General features: G+C 48.1%; 1 protein-coding gene across 1 annotated transcript in view; it reads right to left on the bottom strand.

The window, feature by feature from the left end:
- Positions 1 to 21,668, bottom strand: part of GPC3 (glypican 3) — a 154,933-nt gene that overhangs the window by 23,282 nt on the left and 109,983 nt on the right. Inside the window, exon 7 of the mRNA XM_055818337.1 lies at positions 4,670 to 4,823. Within this exon, the coding sequence (XP_055674312.1) occupies positions 4,670 to 4,823 (154 nt within the window). The remainder of the gene's footprint in view (positions 1 to 4,669; positions 4,824 to 21,668) is intronic.

The raw sequence follows: 21,668 nt of genomic DNA on the forward strand, positions 1-21,668 counted from the left end.
TCTAAAACACGGAATGGTTTACTGGGACGTTTGAAGATGTTTAAAAGCAGAATAGGATGAAAGTTGCAACTCACAGGAGTTCAGAGGAGTTTCCAAAAACACGGTGCAAGGCAGACAACATGGGGGTCCCGCTCCATGGCCACGAAGGGCGAACACAGAAACCCCTTCTCTCTGGGAAGGTGGCTGCCAGAGACAACACCTGCTCTGCGACATGCCTATATTCCCATTTGGAAGCAACAATGCCTTTGTAACATGTACAAAGGGGTTACCAACAAACAGCTTTTCCACCTGGGAAAGGACCACGCTCGGCCAGCCCAGAGGCGATGTTCAAGCCTGCAATTTGATGAGAACACTCAAAAAAACCCTGCTGAGAGGATAAATCTGTGGCAAAGCAAGCCAGAAGCCATTAAAGAGTTACAGATCTGGGTAAATCAAGGGACACACTGTGCTGATCTTGACTTTCATCCAGCGCCTGGGTATGGTGCGGATTGCTGGAAACTCGCACAGGAGTCCAGCCCACCCACCCACGCGGCAGCAGCCGGAGCAGCAAACAGGCAGGGTGCAGGAAAACTCAGGGCTTCCCTGGGCACTGCAAACTCCCTCTCCCCCTTAGAAATAACCGAGGGAGAGCAGAAAGGCATAACTAACTGCAGGCTACGCAGCAGGAACAGCCAGGCAGGGGAGCTGTTATACACACACAACCTTGCAGAGCCATCTTTATATATCTTTATTGCACACATCTATCCTTACATATCTCATGGGATGAGGCCAACTTCCCTTCCCAGGACAAACTATTTCTACTTAATTCTGCCAAATCCATCTGTTCCCAAGACAACTTTTGTTACCGCCTAGCACAGATATTTTGGAAGGGTAAATCTTCCCCTTCTCCTCCCCCTGCCCTGCGGTTGCTGGATCACTCAGAACATTCCTTAGGTGACACTCCAGCCACTAAAAGTAATTTTTTTCCTCCCAGCAAAGCCTGTGAGATACCTATGGAACAGCATCCCTACACAGGTGAGCTGGACCACACCGCCTTTGCAACCTCCTGCAAAAAGCCTGCACCTTCTCCCCCGCCGTGCCTGCTAAAGCTGCTTGCCCAGCACAGGAGCCTCTCCAGCACCCATGTTTTATTTTCAGGCTTCCTGGCAATGAGCTCGTCGGTTATAAGTGGCATCTTGAGTGAGAATGCCGGAGGTGATCTAATTAGTGGGTGGCTGACTGGAGCAGCAGCAAAGTGCCAGCCACCCTAGGCTCTGTTTGCTTTGGGTGCCCGATGCAAGACAACTGATCCCAGAGGGGTGTGAGCACATGTTTGTGCTGTAAAGTCTGGAAGACATTTGCACTGACTCGTAATTTGGGGGGAAAATACTGTAATTTATTCACAGGCATGATTTGCCATTGGTGTGGCATAAATATATGTGTGTGTATGTGCACAGCTCTATTTTTAGAGCTGCACGGCCAGGGTGCTGGCTCCACGGTTACTCCATTGACAAACAGGATGCGTTCTTCTCTGAGCTGGGAGGTTTTCAGTCCTCCCCCTTATTGTAAACATTATCTGCCTTCAAAATCCTTAATGTGTTGCAGATGTGACAAACAATAAAAGACCTATCATAAAAAAAAGCCTGCCATCTCCACGTTTCCCACTGGGGCAACATAATAATGAATTTATTAGCATATAGGGCTCACCAACATATGTTTATAGTCACTCACAAACTTTTGACTTGACAGTTTACAAGTATGTTTAAATCATTAAAGTTTAAGTTGACTGTCCAGTTATTACAGGCTCATTATAAATAGGAAACAAAGGTTACATTTTATACAACAGGCGATAAATCAAAACTAGCCTGTATTTGAGACTGACTGACTTCCCCCCGCCTCTTTTTTCATCTCCACATTTTCAAGACCTTCTGAGGGCACATCTCGGTGAGGCCAGCACCGAGCAGCTGTTTGCAGTTAGCTGGCAGGACCAGCAGCACCCACACCAGCGAGCAGGAGAAACTCCCACTGCATCCAAGAGATGCAAAGACCTCAGAGGTGGCAAACGCTGCCAACATTTTCGCTCAACCGACGGCCAAACTTAGGGCCAGCCTGAGGCTCCCACCTCTCCTCCCCACCAAGGCATCGCCAAGTCCATCTGCAAGGCTTGGGAAACCCTTTGTAAGGGAGGAGATCTCCGCTGCCATCCTGGGGCCATGGGAATCTCCTCCCAAGTAGAACAAAGCCTCTAAGAAAAGGGAAGCAAAGGACCCAAACTGCATTCCCCGACTGTAAACCTCCAAGGGCTGGCAGAGGCACTCAGACACGCTGGAAGGGGGTTTTGGGGTTTGACCACTATGATGAGACCCCCCCCCCCCAGCCATCCATCCATGTCCCTGCCTTAACACCGCAGAGCATCCAGCACAGGATAAAACCAGGGAGTCAATAACTCAGCCCCGCCACTCCCAGTCCTTTCTGCCTCTATTACGGGGTAACCACCTTGGGAAGGAGACAGATAAAGCCACACTAAATGTAATAGTTAACTTTGTAAACTATTTCCAGATTTTAAAGCCTGGCATCATTTCAAATCGGCATGCTAACCTAAAATTTAGAATTTGTGGAAAGTAGGGGGGGGGGGGGGGGGCGGAACGTGGAATGGTTTCTGGTCCCTTTTATTTCATGCTATGTGCATGTGATATGATGGAAAAAAATAATTGAAAAATACCCTTTCAAAGCAAAAAGAAATATTCTAAAAAATGTTGAAAGTGAGTATTTCCACACCATCAGCAACTTTTCCTGGGCTTTTTTCCAAAATAAAACTTGAACGGAGTCACAGTTTGTATCCAATACCAGCCAAATAGGATTCTGTCACTGTCAGATCAGTTTCGCCTTTCTGCTCTAAAGCAAAACATAAAAAAAGAGCATTACGGCACGGGCAAGTGAGGAAGCACCAGAAAGTCTCCCTGGCTACCCCAACGGCACATCTTGTGTCCTCTGAGGCCAGCCAGTGCCTAAAAGCTGTGTTGGACAAACCTCATGCTCTCAGCAACCTGAAAGACTTCACCTGCCAGGAACACAATGCCCCAAAGCCACTGCTGCTCTAAAGTTAATATTTACCCATCCTGTAGCAAAGGCAGCAGCAAACACCCTCCAGCAGAGTAGCACAGGGAGGACAACTCCTCGTTTCCTATTACATGTTCACGTACCGCAGGGATAAGAGGGGTCCACACTGCTGGACAAGCAGGTTGTCAGGGAGATCAATACAGTGATTAAACTAGCCTAGAGATGGAAAAAGGCAGAAAGGATTATATACCCGGCTCCAGAGATCGTTGATGGTATTATGGGGAAGGCTATAAGAGGAAATTTGAAACACGCTAAAAATAGCATAAAGGTGTGACACAAAGATCGCAGAAAATGAAACACGTGCATCTGCTCTCGACTCAGGATGATGTGGATCACCTGTATTTCTTTAATGTACACTTTGATATTTAGTTCTTGGATGAAATAGCATACATTTTATCCTTCTCTGAATTCTGTATTTCTCTTTCAGACTTGGATTGGAGGACTTAAAGAGTCTTTTCTTTTCCTTATCCAATATTTGAATATATGTATTTTATATATTTGACATAATGTGTCAATAATCTTTGATATGAAACTGGCATTTAATATTTCAGCTCTCACTTCATTAAGGATATTTTAATTATCCCAGACCAATGGAAGGGAATTTATAAACATCTGTGCTTCGTTTAAGAGCCCAAATTTGCCTCTTAAACTTCAAAGCTGTAAAGCTGATTTTATCCAGGTTCAGTTGTCTGGTCTCTCAAAGAGCACTGGAACCAGCATTAATTGGGCCAAGCCTCTAGCCCGCAGTCCCATGTCCAGCAGACCCCGCTCATCCACGATGGACACAGCCTCGAACAGCCTGGTCTTGCTCACGTGAATGAAACTGATGCTGCTGCTGAGCATCACGGAGCCAGGAGCAGGATGGCAGTGGTTGGGGTTGGTGGGTCGGGCAGAAGGCCCACGTCCACAGCACGTGTGACTGCCCAAGTCACAACCGGTCCTTCGCTTTCTCCTCCCGGTGGGTGACCAGGGACTACCTTATTAATAATGCAGCTTCAAAGCACGAGCATGGCCATTTTCAAAGCAATCAAAGACATGACTCATACTGGCAAGCAACGCAATTTTAGCCTCCTGAATTTCTCCAAAATAAGACTATAAGGTATTTGTCAAAAATTACCTTAGGTTCCTAAAGCCCAGATCAGAAATATCCATCATTTGCTGCAGTCAAACGATCCTTACCAACTTTCTGATGCTCTCCAGAAAGCTGAAAAGCTCATCTCTATGCTCATGAGTGTGGGCAGCAACAGTAAAGAGAGAAAAGGGTGGCTCTGGGACCCACAGTAGGTTTGCAACCTGTCTCAAACTTTCTCCCATGCATTGCCCTTAACACACCCCTGCAAAACCAACCTGGAAAGCATCAGCATTTATTCTCCAGCTGCTGCCTCAGCTGGCACTGAGGCCAGTCAGCATGATGCTAGCATCAACAGCCTCTGGACCGTGACTGTGGAGAGCATCAGCGGTACCTGCAGTGAGCGGACCTGAGCAGACCCCCGAGAGCAGCTCCCCACACCATCACCAAGACTCAGAACCCACAGAGGGGCAGCTGCTGTGGGACCACCATCCCCATCACCTGCTAAGAACCGGAGCTGGTTCCTCACTCGCAGCTCTCCATCCCCAGAGCCTCCGCCACAGTCATCTTCATCGTCGCAGTCTCCACTCTCCTCCTCCTCCTCTGGGGTTTTTCCTGGAGCTTTTCGGTGGGGCAAAGCCATCCCTTTGAGCAGCTGAAAGACATGAGGTGCCACAGTCATTCAACAGCTTCCCTCCACCCCCCCTACTGCTTCATCCCACGCTCGCAGAGAGATCAGGTGACAAGAGGGGGACAGGGCTCAGTGGAGACAGGATGGGGGGACAGGACTCCATCACGCTCCTCATGCCAAAGCAATGACAAGCTCAGCTTCATTCATGGACAAAGCTGCAGACAAAACCTCAATGGAAGAAACAAAAGGAGGAGGAAAAACCACACTGAGTAATTCTGCCCCTTGGCTTCTGCCCAGCAAGCATCACATGAGCTGGAGTGCGTCCAGCCAGCTCTTCAAGACCCCAGTGCCACCAAAGCTCTGGTGTCGGCTGCAAAATACGTGTCCAAAGACGGGGCAAAAACCAGCAGCAAGAGGAGACTCTGTTCAGGGATTCACACTACTTTCAGGGACTATCTCCCATCTGAGAAGTAACACACATGAAAGGAAACAGCAGATCTCTTGGGTCCATATCGTGGCCCACAAAAATAACCTAAAAATCTCATTCCTCACTCTGGAAGTGAAGGGGATGCTCGTCAAAGTTTTTGGGATAGCCAAGCAACACAGCAAAAGGATCTTTTAAAGGATGTTTAGTTAAAAGTCCTAACTAACAGTGACAGGTTGCGCATCCCCGAGACAGGGACCCGGATGGTTCCGCTGAGCACAGGTCAGGATTGCTTTCCGAACACAGGTGGGAGACCCTCATGCTGCCCCTTCACAGCACGCGGAGGGATTAGACACGTTTTAAGCTCTTGGCTTCCTCTTCCCACCGACTTTTCTGATTTTGCTGTTGCTGAAAGCAGCCAGCTATTTCATCATAAACTCAGATCCACTTTGAAAAAAGTATGAGTCAGCTGGTTAATATATGCCGAAAATTTCTATCATTACCACTCTGCTGTTAAAAGCCTTCTTGAATTTAATCCCAGCACTAAAAAAAAAAAAGAAAAGGATAAGTAACTGAGAAGATATTACAAAATGGGAGCTTTCCGCATACTTCAGGGGTTTAGTTAGTTCCATCTATTGCAGCAATATGCATGCCTTTCAAGGCATTTTTTAATATCTGGAATCTAGATTATATTTTTAAACTATCAAGCTAGCCTTAGAAAACAGTTTCTAAAATATTTAGCTGCTGAAGTTTATACAGCCTTGCAGGAATGCTTTCGGCATCTGGCTTGCTCTGTCCACGGCAATGTCCACATACCTTAGTGTTTATATTAGAGGAGCATAACGTAATGAAAAACAAATGGCTGGATGTGAGACCCCTTTGGGTTTCCCAGCTGCATCAAACAACACAGCAACCCTCTCCTTGGCACGTCCACAAGCCTTGCCTGGCGTGACAGCCGTACTGGGTTCCGCATCCACGATAGGAAGCAAAACCCAGCCCATCTCCCCGAAATTCGGGGATGTGTTTCCATGGCCTTCAACAGGCTCTGGCTTAGACTGGTTAAGTTCACTTTTCAGGAATTTTATTGTATTTAGACATTTACAGGCCTTTCCCAGAATATGGCATAAACACAAAAAAGCAACAAATAAACAAAAAAAGGCAAATGCAGCTGGGGGCAGCATGAGGAAGACCTCGCACGGGAACCCAACACGCTGACCGCTCAAGCCTTTACACCATCACTTGTCTTGCTCTGCTCCAAACGAAGCCCACAGCTAACAGCGGTCCTCAGCACAGAGTCTATCAGCTCGAGGTGGAAGGAGGGTCTCCCGCACACAGCAGCTAATTACAGCACACACCAGTTCAAACCCATTGCCCCAGTGCACCACTGCTAAAAGCCCAGCCCATCATGGTGGAAGGGGACCGCAACATGGTGGAAGGGGACCGGAGGCAGGATGCTCACTCCGCTGCATCCGAGGCACCAAGCAAGCCAGACAGGACCCACTGCGCAGCTCAGCAGCACAACTTGCATTACTTACCCAAAACAGCAGAGGAACTTTCTGGCAGAACCAAGCTTTGGGATATTTTCAGATTTAATAAGCTCAGCAGGGGGCAGGGGAAAATCAGGACTTTTCAGTCGTGTGTTTTCAAACATTAAAATGACTGAGCATTTCTTGTATTACTACTTTTTTTCTTGACGTGCCATAAATTAGCAGCTTAATTTCTTTGCCTTTGTAGCCACAATAAAACAGGAACTTTCTGAGAAACACTGCACAGGCCCTGACTTTGGATCGAGTGAACGTGACATCCCTGTGCCATGCTGCTCATTTCTTTTCCAGGACAAAAGCTCCATCCTTGTTGACACACTCGCCAGCTGCTGAGAACCACAGGGAAGTTCAATGTGTTCAGTTTTGCAGCTGGCAGTGGAGAAATGAAGCCCGTGACACAAAACCTACTGGCACCACTAGCAGGAGACCTGACACAGGGTGAAAATCCCACCCCACTCGTGCATCCAGGCCCAGAAATGCTGTTGGATGCCTCAGCTTTGGCTGAAACAGCAGCCACAGTCCCAGTCATTGACCGTTACACAACCTCCCCTACGGTCTGCACACTTTATGAAATTATATTTGGTGGACTGAACATAGATTCTCCATCCTTAAATAGCAAGCAGAGTTGACTGTACCCTAACATTACTGCTTATTCATGTCCTGTGGTTTAAAGTCTATGGTAAGAGACAGGAAAATACATAGTCTGGCAATCGCTAAAGTAGTATGTAACAGTGAAACAGCTTTAACTTAATCACAATTCATCCAGCTGTAAGAGTTTACAGTTGTACCTACTCTTCTTTGCTAAGCCATAATGGTAAAAATACTGTATAATGTACCTGATGTAAACTAGAGCACTAAGTGGGGAGTCCACGCACACGCAGGCATCTCTGAAGTGTCTGCAGGGCATTCATCTTCCATCTGCACAACCATCATGGCAAGAAACTTCCTTTGCTCCTGACTACAAGCTCCAACTGCTCAGACCTGCATCGGTTTTATTTCCAATCTCATCCCTTTTAAACCGTGACCCTCCGGACGGGTAGGGCGGGCAGCGCTGCGGTACCTCTGCTGCCGCACCAGCCGCTGGGGCATCGGCACGAGGGATGCTGAGCAGCCCCGGCTGGTCTCCGTACACATCTTGGTCGTTTGGCTTGTCTTGTGGTCTCCTTACAGCTTAAAAAACAAGGCAGATGGGAACGGCGTGCTGAGCCTTTCTGCAAGGAAAGTTCCCCAGGGCATCCCAGCATGATTTACACAATTATTCATAACCATACAGTGACCAGACAAAAACAGATGCAGCAACATGGGGTAATGACTCAGCTGGATTTGGACGGGCCACCGTATGTTGAAATCTTTATAACTCCTCATTCTTTACAACCACTTTACTCAGAGCTCACCAGCCCACCAGCCCACTGAGCCACCTGGTCTTGTTTTTCCAATTTTAACATAAACACTGAGAGCTGCAACATACTTTTTATCATTAATCTCCCGTCTCTGAAAAGAAATCAGTATTGTGTTTCTTGGACTGTAGTTTAATAGCTGTTTTCTTCTTTCAGAAACTACGCCCATGGTATTGCAAATACCAATGTGAGCAATGCCCAAAATTGTGCCCACAAATTCAAATAAAATATCACCAGTGAGCTACTAGCACCGTGCTCCTTTAGGGCAAAAATCATCCCTTTCAACATACTTCAAAAATATGTAAAGAGAACAGCCAAAGAGATTATTAAGGGGAATAGAAGACTTTTAGAAAAACATTTAATTCCTTCATGAGTTCAGGGGAGAAGTCTGATTGATATTTGTAATCTTTCGGTGGACAGAGCTGTCATTTAATTTAGCTTGCATGACTGAAAGAATTTAATAAAAGTGTTCCATAGAGTTTTGCTGAAATTCTTCGCATGTTTTTAGTAAGCCTCTGGAATACGATCAAACCTAAAAAGCTGGAGAGGACAGAGACTGAACTTGCAGCTAAAATAATATTCAGAATTGTAATATATGCTTAATAATCAAGTATTCACATCCAGCAGAAAAAGTGCCTGAGTGCAGAAACTCCTCTGGATCCCCAGCCGTGTCCATGTGCTGCTTGGCATCATGAAGGGGACCCTGGGAACTCAACCCCGCAGTGAAAAACAGCCCCTGGCTCTGCCAGAAACCTCTCAAAACTCAACCAAACCCACCAGCTTATGACTGTCTGCAAAACCTGGGATGCCTTTCTCCAGGAGCCTCAGTACAAAAAACTTTTGGGAGGAGCAAAGGTGTTATTTCCCCTTGCATCGTGCCAGCTGCCTGCTCCAGCCACGCATTTTCAGGTACCCAACACAGATGCCGCCACACTTCCCACACAACTCCCAAGATTCCCAATAGGTCAGGTTTTTCTATTTTAAATTCCAGCTTGCTGAAAACATTGTTTTGGGGGGAGAAAAACTAGATCTTATGGCCAATCCTGGCCTTGAAATCTGCAATACCGAATAATTTATGGGTGGCTTTTAAATCAGGGCAGCATCATGGGAAACGTGCAGATTTTCACACGATACTGTTCCCTGTTAACAGCTCATTACAATGTACAGAAGTATATTCCCATTATGAAATACAGCTGGGGTTGTTTTGCTTACGAAGGTCATTATCTGATCACAAGCAAGAATCAGGGAAAGGAACCCATTTTAAAAGGCTGAAGTTGTGGACTTTTTGAAAACTCATGTGTTTTGAATTTTGTGGCCTGATCATACACAAGCATGCAACAGGAGAATCGATTCTCTCCGCTTCCTCTGCTTATTAGCCCTGGAAATAGCATGGAAAAAATTATCTTTTATTAGCAAATACTTTCTTTATTATTTAACCAACCCTCATCTTGAGATTCGCTGGTGCCCTCCACTCCACTTTCCTATTTCCCAGCTCTGTTCAGTTTATCCTTTCTGCGGACAGGGGCCTCGGTGGCACCGGAGCGTGCACCAGCAGAAACTCAACAAACATCAACAGCAGCATTTTCAGTTGCTTCTTTCCAGGCTCTAGAGAGCCCTCCCCATCTTGGGCGGCAACAAAATGCAATGCGCACATTACAGAAAAACTCAATGTTCCCTGGCACCAAACGCCAAACACCATTTAAAAAGAAGGATATTTAAAAATTTTAAAAGTATCTGTAAATACCAGCATCTGTACTTCTGTCTTGCAAGAGTGAACACGCATGCATATGCACGGGGGCAGGTATCACTGCCCTTCCAGCCACATGGACAAAAGAGCCTGTTTTGGCAGGAGGACACCCAAACTGGTTTACTTACAGCCCTTCCAGTTAGATGCACCTTGGCAGCACAGATGTGGCAGAGAAGAAACCTGTTCCTAATTGTACTCCTATTTCAAGCTCAGCACAACAAGGAGCGATCGCTAATCAAATGTTAATAAAGTAGAAGCAGATTTTGGAGCTGGAAAAGTAATTTTCAGTGCTTGGAAAAACAACAAGTTGTGCATGTCAGCTGTTTTATCAGCTGCTCTGAAAGCAAATTCTGCACTTCCCCATGCTGCCTGCTTCGAGATGTCGCAGGTTTTGCCCTGCTGAAGCCATATCCAGCAGATCAAGACCCAGGCAGCACTTTCTGCCTGCTCTGGGCAGGGTGGGCAAGGAATGGTGCTGGGATGCCCTCCCCATGCACCGCTCCTGGGTCACTCCTGATTTGGGGCTCCACACCAACACACGGTGACGGGTGCCAAAAGGGGTGAACCATAGCTCTGAGTTTATATTGTGCCTCTTTACCTGCAAAAATGTTTTAGTCTTTACTTCTAGCACTAAAAATGCCATCCCCTGGAACAGGAAAAATCCCTACCATGCATCACTCGGGGTCTACCGGCACAGCAGGACCCCCTTTACTGTCTTCACAGGCTCCAGAGGAGATGCTCTCAGCTGCCAGTAAATCAGTTTTCCTGGTCATTCTCCTGATAGCACAAAGAAGCCGGTGACAGCAGTGAATTATTGGCAAAAGGGTGGCCCTACTTTATGGATCATCAGCCTAATTCCAGATTAGCTATGAAAACTGACAACATCCCTATGGGTAAAGGAAGACAGATAAAGACCCCTAAGTGCTGGCAGTAATTAAAATGGGTCCACACTGGACAGTAAATCTCTGTCGGCAGCAGAAGGGGCTGCCAAGCCGTTATGGATTGCTCTGGTTTGGTGAGGGCAGGCTGATGCCCGGGACAGGATGCTCCTGTGCACGCAGAGGTTAAGCCCTTGCTGGCACCAGGGCAGGCAGAGGGACCAGCTCCCGCCTGCTCTCCCCCAGGCAGGGGAGGTGTTACTTCCCCCAACCCGAACAAATGCTCATTCATCACAGGGCACATGCGAAAAAGAGATTACTCAGGCTTTACGATCAGCTCATTCACCTTATATCCAGTTCCTTCCCCTTCCACCCTGCAGCTATTTATGGCTTGTTTTTGTGTGGTAGGAAGGAACAGGACGATGTAGGTGCCGAGCAGGGCTACGGAGTCCAGCCCAGCCTGCTGGTGACCTGGGCAGTCCCCGTCTGCTTCTGGCCTGTCCCCTGAGCCCTGCATTGATGCTGATGCTGGAGAAACGCTGCTTTTCTCTTTGCGAGCTGCCACAGCTCCTTCTCCTCCTTCACAATTCTGAGACCAGTGGTCCTTCAGCAGCCCTTCCTGCACACCACCATCCACCTCCGCCAAACACAGACATCCCTCAAACTCCAGAAACCCATCATTAAACCAGTCATTGAACACGTAGTTGGAGCAGGCAGTAGATGATTCCTTCAGCACCTTGCAGGAGTCTGCCTGGACCTTTTCCTGCCAGGATCGGACAGACTCCCACGAGCTACCACTTCTCTAGAAGTGACGTAGGAGTGGAGCTATTTGCCGCAAACAGCCCCTTCCAGCTCTTCTTTGCTTTGCCTGGACTGACCTGCAACATTTCCTCAGTCCCAGTCTCTGCCACAGGGCCCATAACTGTTCCAGATCTGGCACTACTCATACCGGAGCAACTCCTGAGGATGTCTGGTGCACGACCCAGAAAACCTGTACCTTGAGAAAGGGGAGCAGAATGCCACGTTAATCCCATGGGGCACTTTTAAAGCTGCGTCAGGGCAAGATGAATATACCAGCAAGAGCTGGTATTTCAAGATTGCTTGGGCTTTCAGAGTGCCTGGAAGAATTAAAAAAGAGAGCTGTCCTCACCAGGCACATAACCACCCACACCTGTCAAGGGTGCAAAAGGCTCCACAAAGATGCTCCCTTCCTTGCTACCTGTAAGGGCTGCCTGCCTCAGCCCCTCCCACACCACTTCTTCACTGGCTTTGTATCCCTGTTCCTTCTTCCCACAGAGTTTCTCAGTATCTTACCAGTAGCCCCAGCTGCCTTCCCTTCTCCCTTCCACCCACTCTGCATCACTAGACAGGAGAACCTGGACCAATTTCTCCACCTGTCAAGCACCCACCCCTCAGGGGGCTGGCAACTGAGTGAAGTTGTGTGGGAGCCTACATGGGCCAGGACCCATCACCGCTATGATCCATATTTTCCATATTTTGTTTAGTTATGTTGGAGCAGAATCCCACTCTGCCATCCAAACACCGCTCAGGAAGGCCCAAAGCACACGTCACCGGAAGATAAAACATGAGACAACAAGCAAAGCAGGAGCACAAGGAACAAGACGACAACATGAGTAGAGGTGAAGCAATCAACCACCTCATCGCCATCACATCCTTCAGACGTCTGAGCAGGGATGGCCTGGAAGAAAGGTGCCCTAGATGCAAGAGAATCTAGGAGGACATGTAGGTATCACACCACCTTGAACTGTACGCTAGAAAAGCCCCACGTTTCTGTAGAGGGGGACCAGCGTGCCCAAGGCAAGGTGGGCAGCCACGAGCGGGTCCCCGCAGCTTCCTCGCCGCCCAGCTCAGCCCAGCCCACATGGAAGCGGCTGGGAGATTTCCTCTTGGCTCAGGCTCCAGCACACGTGGCTGCTCTCCGGCTGTCAGCAACGTCTGCTGGGGCTGCCTGCAAGACAAACATCTCGTCCTTGGCACCAGGTAGGAAAAGGCAAGCCGAGAGCTGTGCCGGAAGGATTTTCTTCCCCCCTTCTCCTTCTGCCACACAAATAAGAGGCAAATCTCTGTCCTGGCCACTTCCCTGTTGCCCTAAATGCTCCCAGCGGAGAACATAATCTCAAATCACGTATTTTTGTGCAAAATGTTGTCTTGTACAGAAGTTTCTGCCAGAACACCAGCCCTGGTCACCCTTGCCTCACCCTGCCCTCCCTGGGGGCTGCTCCTTCTAGCTTTACTTTTGCATTCCCTTCACCCCAGGGCACTGGAAGCCCAAAAAGAAACGGCAAGCAGTTCTGCTGAATGTCCCCAGCCCCACAGAGCTGTCACAGGGGACTGAGCAACTGCCTCATAGGCCAGTTACCACCGGTCATACAAGATGACCCCAGCGCAGGGCTGATGACCAAGCTGTTGATTTCAGCAGAGACTTAAATCAAACAGGAGGAGGAGGACTCCACGGCTAACACCCCCAAACCCGTTAGCTAGGGAGCAGCCTGTCTACCCTCCCTGGGGACCCGCTCACCACCGCACTGGGACAGGTTGTGCCTAGTGGAGCCCGGGATGCGCTCCTTGGGAGCTGGAGGGGTTGGTAGCCTCCAGCATCCCATGGCCACCGCTCTGTCCTGCGTGGAGAATGGAGTGGGGGGCCCGCAGGCAGGACAGGGCTGGTGCTGCTGGGGAAGGCGCCCAGCTGGAGCAGGGAGCCCCGAGCCCCAAGCCTGGCTGCCACAAGTATTTACGCACTTCACATTAAACAGGCATTCAACTGAGACAAACCAGACCAGAAATAATCCCAGGAATGGGGTCTCTCCAGCCTCCGAGGTCCCTAATTAACGGCTGATGGCTGGGCTGGCTCCTGGGCAAGGTCACAGCTCTCTGCATTCAGAGCGTGGCTGCTGTAAAACCTAAAGAGGAGAAAATTTAACTTCATGGACACAGCTTTTCCAGTATCGATATCAGCACCGAGGATGGGTCTACAAACAGTATAAGGAAACATCCAGGCTGCAGCACAGGCACCACGGATACAACGGGGTGCAACTCATCCCCGACACTGAACGTCTCCCACAGAAACAGACCCTGCAAGGCTCAGGCCCCCTGAGCTGCAGGCAGGAGGAGCCCTGCCCGGGCTGGTTCTCCCACAGAGATGCACAGCCACAAACCGAGCAGCTGAAGCAACTCAGCATTTAAATGAGGTTCAAAGCTGGTGACTTTATACCCTCCCCCAGAGAGACCCAACACTCACAGAGGAAGCCCTGAATGCACCTACACAAGCCTCACCCTCAGCATGTAGGAGCTTATGTGCTGCACAAAAAGGTCAGTAAACTCCTTCCTCGCTCGTGGGCAAGAGGCATTCCGAGGGTCCTGCCAAACAGAAAAAGGTCTTCCTGCCCATCACGGTACTTCTTGATGGCTCAAACACCATCCTCTGCCAGCTGCCTCCCCCATCCCCTGCTGACCATGCTGCACAAGTCATCATCTTCTTACATGTGTCCTCAGAAAGGCCAGCCAAGCACATTTTCTTCTTTTAAATATCATTCCCTCGCAGTACAGTCGAGCGAGGCCATAGGCAATAAATACTGCTGCAACCTAAACTTCCCTGTTTGCTTGCAGGTTTTCCGGTGCTGCAAGGGCCATCTCTCGCAGCACGTGCTCCAAAAGCAAGAGCACTAAAAGGCAGCCCACCCTTTGCCATGTCAAAACCAAGGTAAGAAGTTTAACGAGCAACAGCATTAACTGAGAGAGTCCTCCTGAGCCGTAGGGGTTTTTGACACCTGCCCCAATGCAGACAGGTCACAGCAGTCTCACTGACTGGGGACCGGGTTAGCCAGCACAGAGACCTGCCTAATTACAGACATCTGCTTCGTCAGCAGGTATAACAAAAGGAGTGAGATTGCAAATTATTCATTACCTAAAACGTACAAAACCTTTTGCACCTTCTGGCAGCAGCACAGCTTGCTTAGAGGAGAGCTGCAGCAGTCTGTGCCAGCTGCTGCCTCCATGGAGGTGGGGTAGAGCATCAGGAGAGGTCCCAGGAGCAGCTTCAGCTTCTCACCAAGCCAAGCCAGTGCTTTAAAAAACGGGACCACCCTTTCCCAGAGCCGGATTGCTGGGTGGGGTGTAGATCTGATGCCTCTCCTACTTCAGACCAGAAAATCTCTGGTAACATTTCTCGTAAGAGCGAACTTCTGTAGACAGAGGATGAACTGCTTCAGCTGGCTAATGTCTTTCTGCACACAACAGTAAGACACCTCACATGGCCCTTTTAATCAAAGGGATGCCAAACCAGCAAGTGCTTCCAGTTCCTTCAATACAAGATACACACAAACACATAGCAGCCGAGCAGACAGCACCTGGAAGGCCTCCTCCGCTACCCATCCGCACCTGGTGTCATGGACCAGATACACGTTAATGCCTTCAGGAGAAAAAAAATGCCCTAAGTGAGCCTTGTTCCCAGTGCAGACAGAGTGGTTGGTGAAGTGGCAGAATTGCACTGGGAAAATCCCTACTCTGACCTTCCCAGCACATGGAGCAGCGAGGAATGGAGCAGGAATCTCAAAGGCATCCCAGCTCACAGCAACACTGCTGCACACCCTGCCATGGCTGGGCACAACGGTCCCGAAACAAACCGCAGGGATGCGTGACAGACCTCCCACCAGAGCTGGCCCTCCCTGCCCACGGCAGGTCTGACAGCGCTGTTTCTTCCTCCCTTCCTGAGAACATCATCACTAGGTGGTTACATGATGTCAGGCTGGAACCAAAAGTAACGTTATCGTTAACAAAGCTTTTTCTCAGGAACAAAAGCAACCAGATTTGTTCCCTGGCAAAAAAAACACAGGTTACCTTCCAGGTCTGCTAATGAAGATTAGCACCCTGAATCTCAGTCCCCTCTCAGTCTGGACCACACTTCAAAAACCTTGACATTAAGTCAAATTTTGGAGAAAAACACATAAATGAGAAACCTACCAATCATCCCACTAACACCAGAGTCAGCTGCATGCTCGCTTTGTTACTGGGACCATCAGGGAGGACACCCCCCAGGACATCTAGTGATTAAATTACCAGCCTGAGTCACAGCACAAGAGGACACTTGATACAATTAACAAGGCCCAGAATAACTGTAATTAACTGTTAAATTGGTATCAATGGCTCCACTTACACCATGTTTTGCTGCACAAGGACTCCTCCAGGTTTGCTTCCTCCACAACAGGATAAACTCCAGCACTGGTACAGGATATCTGGTGTTTGTTTTAAAGCACCGCTGTGCATCAGCTGCATGTTATGGACACAAAAGCAAATGAAGCCCCTTTAATGGTATTTTTTTTCCAGCTGATTTCCACAGCATTGTTCGGAAGCTGGTCCCTGCAGGACACACCTGAGGCACCTGCCTCCCTGCAGGAGCTGAAGCCACAGGGGCAAAGTTGAATCCCTTCTCATGAATAAGACTGCAGCAACCAGGAAATTTTAGGGAAGAAGAGTGATAAAAATGTTATTTATGTCACCCAGAGGTTATGAACGCCAGACAATAAACTGGTGTGGAAACCAGCCAAAACTGCCACCCATCCAAGCTCAGCCCCAGCAGCTCTTGCTGAGGAAAGCAAGGAGCCAGATTCACTCCCCAGGAAAGCTTTGCTGCTCCTATCGCCTCAACTGAGCTGAACATCTTTTCCGATACTAGTGGTGAAGCACCACGGATGTATAAAGCAACCCCTGCCAAGGCAAGTGGGATTAGCAAAAAGTAAGCTCAAGCGAGATGTTCCTTTTTCATACCGATAAAGGAGATCTACAGCTTCACACGAGAACACATCTTTCCCGGTCCTCTCCTGTGTGTTCCTGAAATTCACTGCCATCGGAAGGACAATGGAAAGCAGGAAGGGACAGGAAACAGTGAATCTTGTCTCAAGAAATGACAGCTCTTCAGTCCCATTATTTACCAAAAAAAGGGGCACGTGGCCATGGAGCAAAGGATTTGGGTGCTCTGAGGAAGACCCCACAATGAATTAGCTTCTCCAAAACCTGGCGGATACAAAGACTTTGAATATTGATGGGCATTTTGGCACTACCTTCAATAAAAACAGCCGGTCAGCCACAGACAGGCTTAGCCAGGTTTACACAGCACACAGGAGATGCTCAGCACAACTCGAGTTCCGTAGTCACTGAGCAGTACCAGAAACGTGCCTATTTACCACCCTTTCCTTGCTGAAAATGGGAAATAGCTCACATTCCACAGCACGGGTACCAGCACAGGCACCCCTCACACCCCCCTGCACGGTGCGAGCCTGCGGGTAAAACAGCCAAGCAACTTCAGCCACACAGCCCAGATTACTCCTCTGTTTAAAAACACGCGTGCAAACACACCGGCTCCAATTAATCTCCGGCCGTTAAAGGAAACCCATTTCGGCTGACTTGTGGCCACAGTGTTCCCACAACAAACCCGATAAAGCCGGGATGTTTGCAGATAGGGTGCCAGCGGGCGATAGCTGGCGTGGGCAAACACCAGCTCTTACTGAGGAGGCGAAGGAGGGCTCTGGGTTTAAAAAGCAACCCGACAGTGAGATACATTCAAATTTAATTACGTTCTCGTTAGAGAGGGTCACACTTCCCCTGATTTAACTGGCCCTGGCAAAATCTTGTAATTGCCGCTTGCATATGGAGTCAGCGAGCATTTACCCGGCGCGTTAACAAGAGCCGAGGCACGGCTCAGAAGGACGAAGGATTTAGTTTTTAAATACCAGGCCTAGACTTGGTGGAGCTATAGATTATTTTGTGCAGTAAAAGAAGAATTAGCTGATCCATTCCAAAATGCATTTATCATTAAAATAAAAATCTTCTGTCATTTTATTTAATAGCCTTAGTAAGAAATAATTGCAATGTCTGGTTGCTTTCAACAACATGTGGTTTTAATATTTTAATTGTTACAAACTGTTTAATAATGTTCAACAAAAGGCGTGTCCAAGTAATTATTGTGTTTATTAACATTTCTTTTGAGGACCTGATAAATTATATTACACATATACAGCACTTCAGACATTGTAGCGTTAACTTATTAAAAGTGGAAAATTAGCCAAAAGCGACTTGTTTTGGTGCAATTTAAATATTGTATTTTCAAGTGATAAGCGTCGTGCGTCACATTATTTAACAATCTGGCAGTTTGTGCATTTTTCTAATTATTACGCCGCTTCATCTGGTCAGGAAATTAAAATACAGTGGGAATAATAAACTCGCAAAGCCTAGCAGGCCGCAGAGAAACGCTCTTCCACCAAATCTGTCAAAGTCACGGATTTTTCTGCAGGGGAAATATATTCCTGAAAACTCCCCAGGGTCTCCCATAATAAACTTAATGGCTTTCCCCGCGTCGAGCCGCTGGGGACAGGGTGCGAGGCAGCTCCCCGGGAGCCCCCGCCTGCCCCAGAGGCACGGGCAGCCACCCCCTGCCCCCTGCCCGGGGACCCCTCGTGCAGGCAGCCCCTCGGCAGGTCCCCCGGTGGCACATCCCACCCTTCGCCGCCCCCAGCATCGTCCCCGCGCGCTGGGCTCAGCCCCTCTTCGCCGGTCCCCCACACTCCACCATACTCCGTATTTTGAGCAAAGGGGTTGAGAGAGACCCGGGCGCAAGGGCACGGCGCTGTTCCCAGGCCTATTTTGTTTACATTTGATTCAATCAAGTTGTGGCCTTTTGGCCTCTTTCCAAATTAACTTCTGGGTGACCTCCGCCATGCCCTCTCCCAGCAGCCGGGACGCAGGGAAACAGCCCATTAAACCTACAAACAAATATAGGGCACATTGCTTGATCAAACCAGCTTCAAACATGGCTATTTAACCACCAGGGCATGCTTTTTTGCAAACTTCAAGTCTATTTTGTCTTTGGTCATTCGCACCTCTGGGCCTCTTTTTTTTTTTTTTTTTTTTTTTTTTCCCCTTTCCAGCTAGAGCTCCACGTTTTACTGCCTCGTAAAACTTCTAAATTTTGTTCTCATCCTCCTGTAAACCCCATGAAGAGCCATGCAAGGCTCTTTCACACGGGGCTTGCCACAGGAACTGGGTCTTTACACCGAGCACGTGAAGAAAGGCAGCAAGATCCTGCTTGGGGGAACAGCTGTAATACTCTAAGAAATTCTGCGTTCCCCTTATTTCCAAGGAAATAAATCAAGGCGGGTTTCTCAGGGTCTGTGAAAACATATTGCCTGGATTTTGATCCCCAAAGGGTTTATTTTTTCAAGAGCTTATATGGGAGTTAGATTTCTGGCTAGAGAATATGCAATATGATAAAAACACAGTCCCTATACGGGGCAATAAATTACAGATTGTTTGATGTGGAAACCAAAGAACTGTCAAGCTCCAGTATATCTGAAATATTCTAAATGAGCCCTTAACTCGAGTGTCTGGAAATGTACAATATGTTTCCAGGCCCTTCAATCTTGTAAAGACACATGTCCCCCAGTTAAGTTTCCTTTTATGGATTTTATTATTCATTTTTGGTGGGGGTTTTCCTCTTTCTTCTTGCAAAATTACGCTCTTCCTCCTAGAGAGGGTCCTATAATAAACCCCAGGATTCGTCTAAGTATAAAAAGGGATTGGGACCGTGCACAAGCTTAAACAGGCAAGTGCAGTAAGGATGGTGTAAAGCATCGATTGCCACCTTGTCGGAGCCCCGTAAGCACTGCAGAGAGCACACAAGTCACCTCGGGACAGGGAGTGACAGAAGGGAAGACCAAGACATCGGCTGAGCTGGTACCCACAGTGTCTCCATCCCTGCTGCATCCTCACACCACCATCACCCAGGTAAGCTCTCCAGAGCCTTTCTTGGAAAAGGAGGATCGACAGCAGGTCACCAGCGTGGCAGAGCATGCAGGACATGGGACACCACAGCTCCCGCCTCCATGCATATCTATTAAAACTTGAAGCTCAACCCCATCTGCCAGCCACCCAAATGTCCCCATGGTGGGAGGAAAATGGAGTGACCAGAGGAAATAGCTCACCTTGCAGACTGCTTTTTGCCTAGGGATGCTACCAAGTCACAAAAAAACCTGAGCAAGACCTTGTGCTGACACTGAATAACCTTTCCGTTTCAATAGTTTCACATGTGGGATGAGTGAAAACCCTTCTAGCTAGAAACAGACCCCATCCACTCTGGGAAATAAAAGTTAGGAACCAATTCCAACTCATTTTCCTGAAGGTGACCCTTGGCCTCCCAGCTGAGATAACAATGCTAATATTTATGGATGGGCTGTTCATGCCTCTGGGCACACAGCAAAAATAACTTAAATCAAAACTTGGTAGACATCGAACAGAACTGGGAGGGGGAAAAAAAATTCCTTACTTCCAACACAGCAACAATAAACCATCTCACCCACCGATGCACGAAAAAATAGCACCACCCACAATCACACATTTGGGTGAAACAAAAATGGTCTGGAGTCTTGCTGTGGTGAGTAGGCACCACTGAGGGGGACTCATCCCGAAAGGTCTGACTTGAGACAGCACACCACTTGGGCAGCCAAGCTTTACTCATTTATTTAGTTTAGCTTGATAAAAGATGCTTGAACCAAACTAATACAACCTGGCAAATTTTTACATCCCCTTCTCTCTGGGTTAGGTATCCTGTACTCCTTTCAGCCCCCATGGATGTTGTTCTAATGTACAAACCCCATCCTTATCTCAAACTGCAGAAGTTTGATGAGAATTTCTCACATATATATATATGTGCACAGTTACCCAGATTCTGTTTGAGAAGACATGAACTAACAAGAGAACACTATTTCTGCACACACACACACACACACACACACACTCACCAAACCCAAGCAAGCTCAAAAACGTGGTGTACTGCTGAAAGAACACATGTCTTTCAACAGCATGAGCAGTCTGGAATAAATTGAAGCCAAGTCATCGGCAAATTACAGGCATTAGCAAAAAACTACAAGTAAAAAGCTGTGGAATGCTCCAAGAATTGCTCCAACTAGCATGGTTCCTGAGTCTACCCACATCCAGAAAATCCAGGCCGCATCTCTAACACAACACAGAGGGAGGAAGTCATCACACGGTACTAGATGCACAATTTACTGTAGTCACATGGGGAATCCAGTTCACAGCTCTGAGCACTACACTCCAAAAGATGCTCCCTTCTCCGAAACCCTTAAAAGCCACTGTTGGCTTAAGCTTGGTGGATAAGGAGATTTTCACACACCCCCAGCCCAGGAGTCCCCACTGCTTCCCAGATCTGAAGCCAACACCTGAAAAACACAACTGTAATTCATCCAGAGCTGCTGCTCCTTCCACATTTCCTACTCTTTGGCATTCAAGATGCATTCCAGATGTGAAGGAGAGTGCAAAACTTTGGTAGGCCAAGAAAATAAGTGTATGGTGAGCTCTGACACCCCAAATCCCAAATTTAAATAACCTGCACAGTTTTTTTCCCGGTATATAAGCCACTTACCATAGACTACAGACCCTCTGCAAGAATAGTTAGGTTTATAAATAATCTTCACAGATCACTTCCTATTTTCTCCTGATTTTATTCTCAATTCCCCTTCTTTCTCAAACACAACTTTAGAACTTTACCTGCTCCCCATAACACGTCCCAGTTTGACACTGCAAGCCACAGAGGGGATGCACTGCAAAAGATCACGACTGCGCCGGCCGTATCCACCCCCTTACCGCTACTTTTCTCCGAGCAGCAGCTGACAAAGACACTCTGCTGCTGCAAACAGCTGAGTTCAGCCTGGCCATGTTTACCCAGGGTCTCTTGTTCCACAGATCTCGGCTCCTCAGCAGCCTGAACTGTTCAGCAGAGACCTAACTTGACCCAATCTGGCAGCCAGCATTTCACAACCACTTTATGTCAGCAGTTTCAAGTACACTAATA

Source organism: Falco peregrinus, chromosome 13, assembly GCF_023634155.1.
Source record: "Falco peregrinus isolate bFalPer1 chromosome 13, bFalPer1.pri, whole genome shotgun sequence".
Classification (NCBI taxonomy): domain Eukaryota; kingdom Metazoa; phylum Chordata; class Aves; order Falconiformes; family Falconidae; genus Falco; species Falco peregrinus.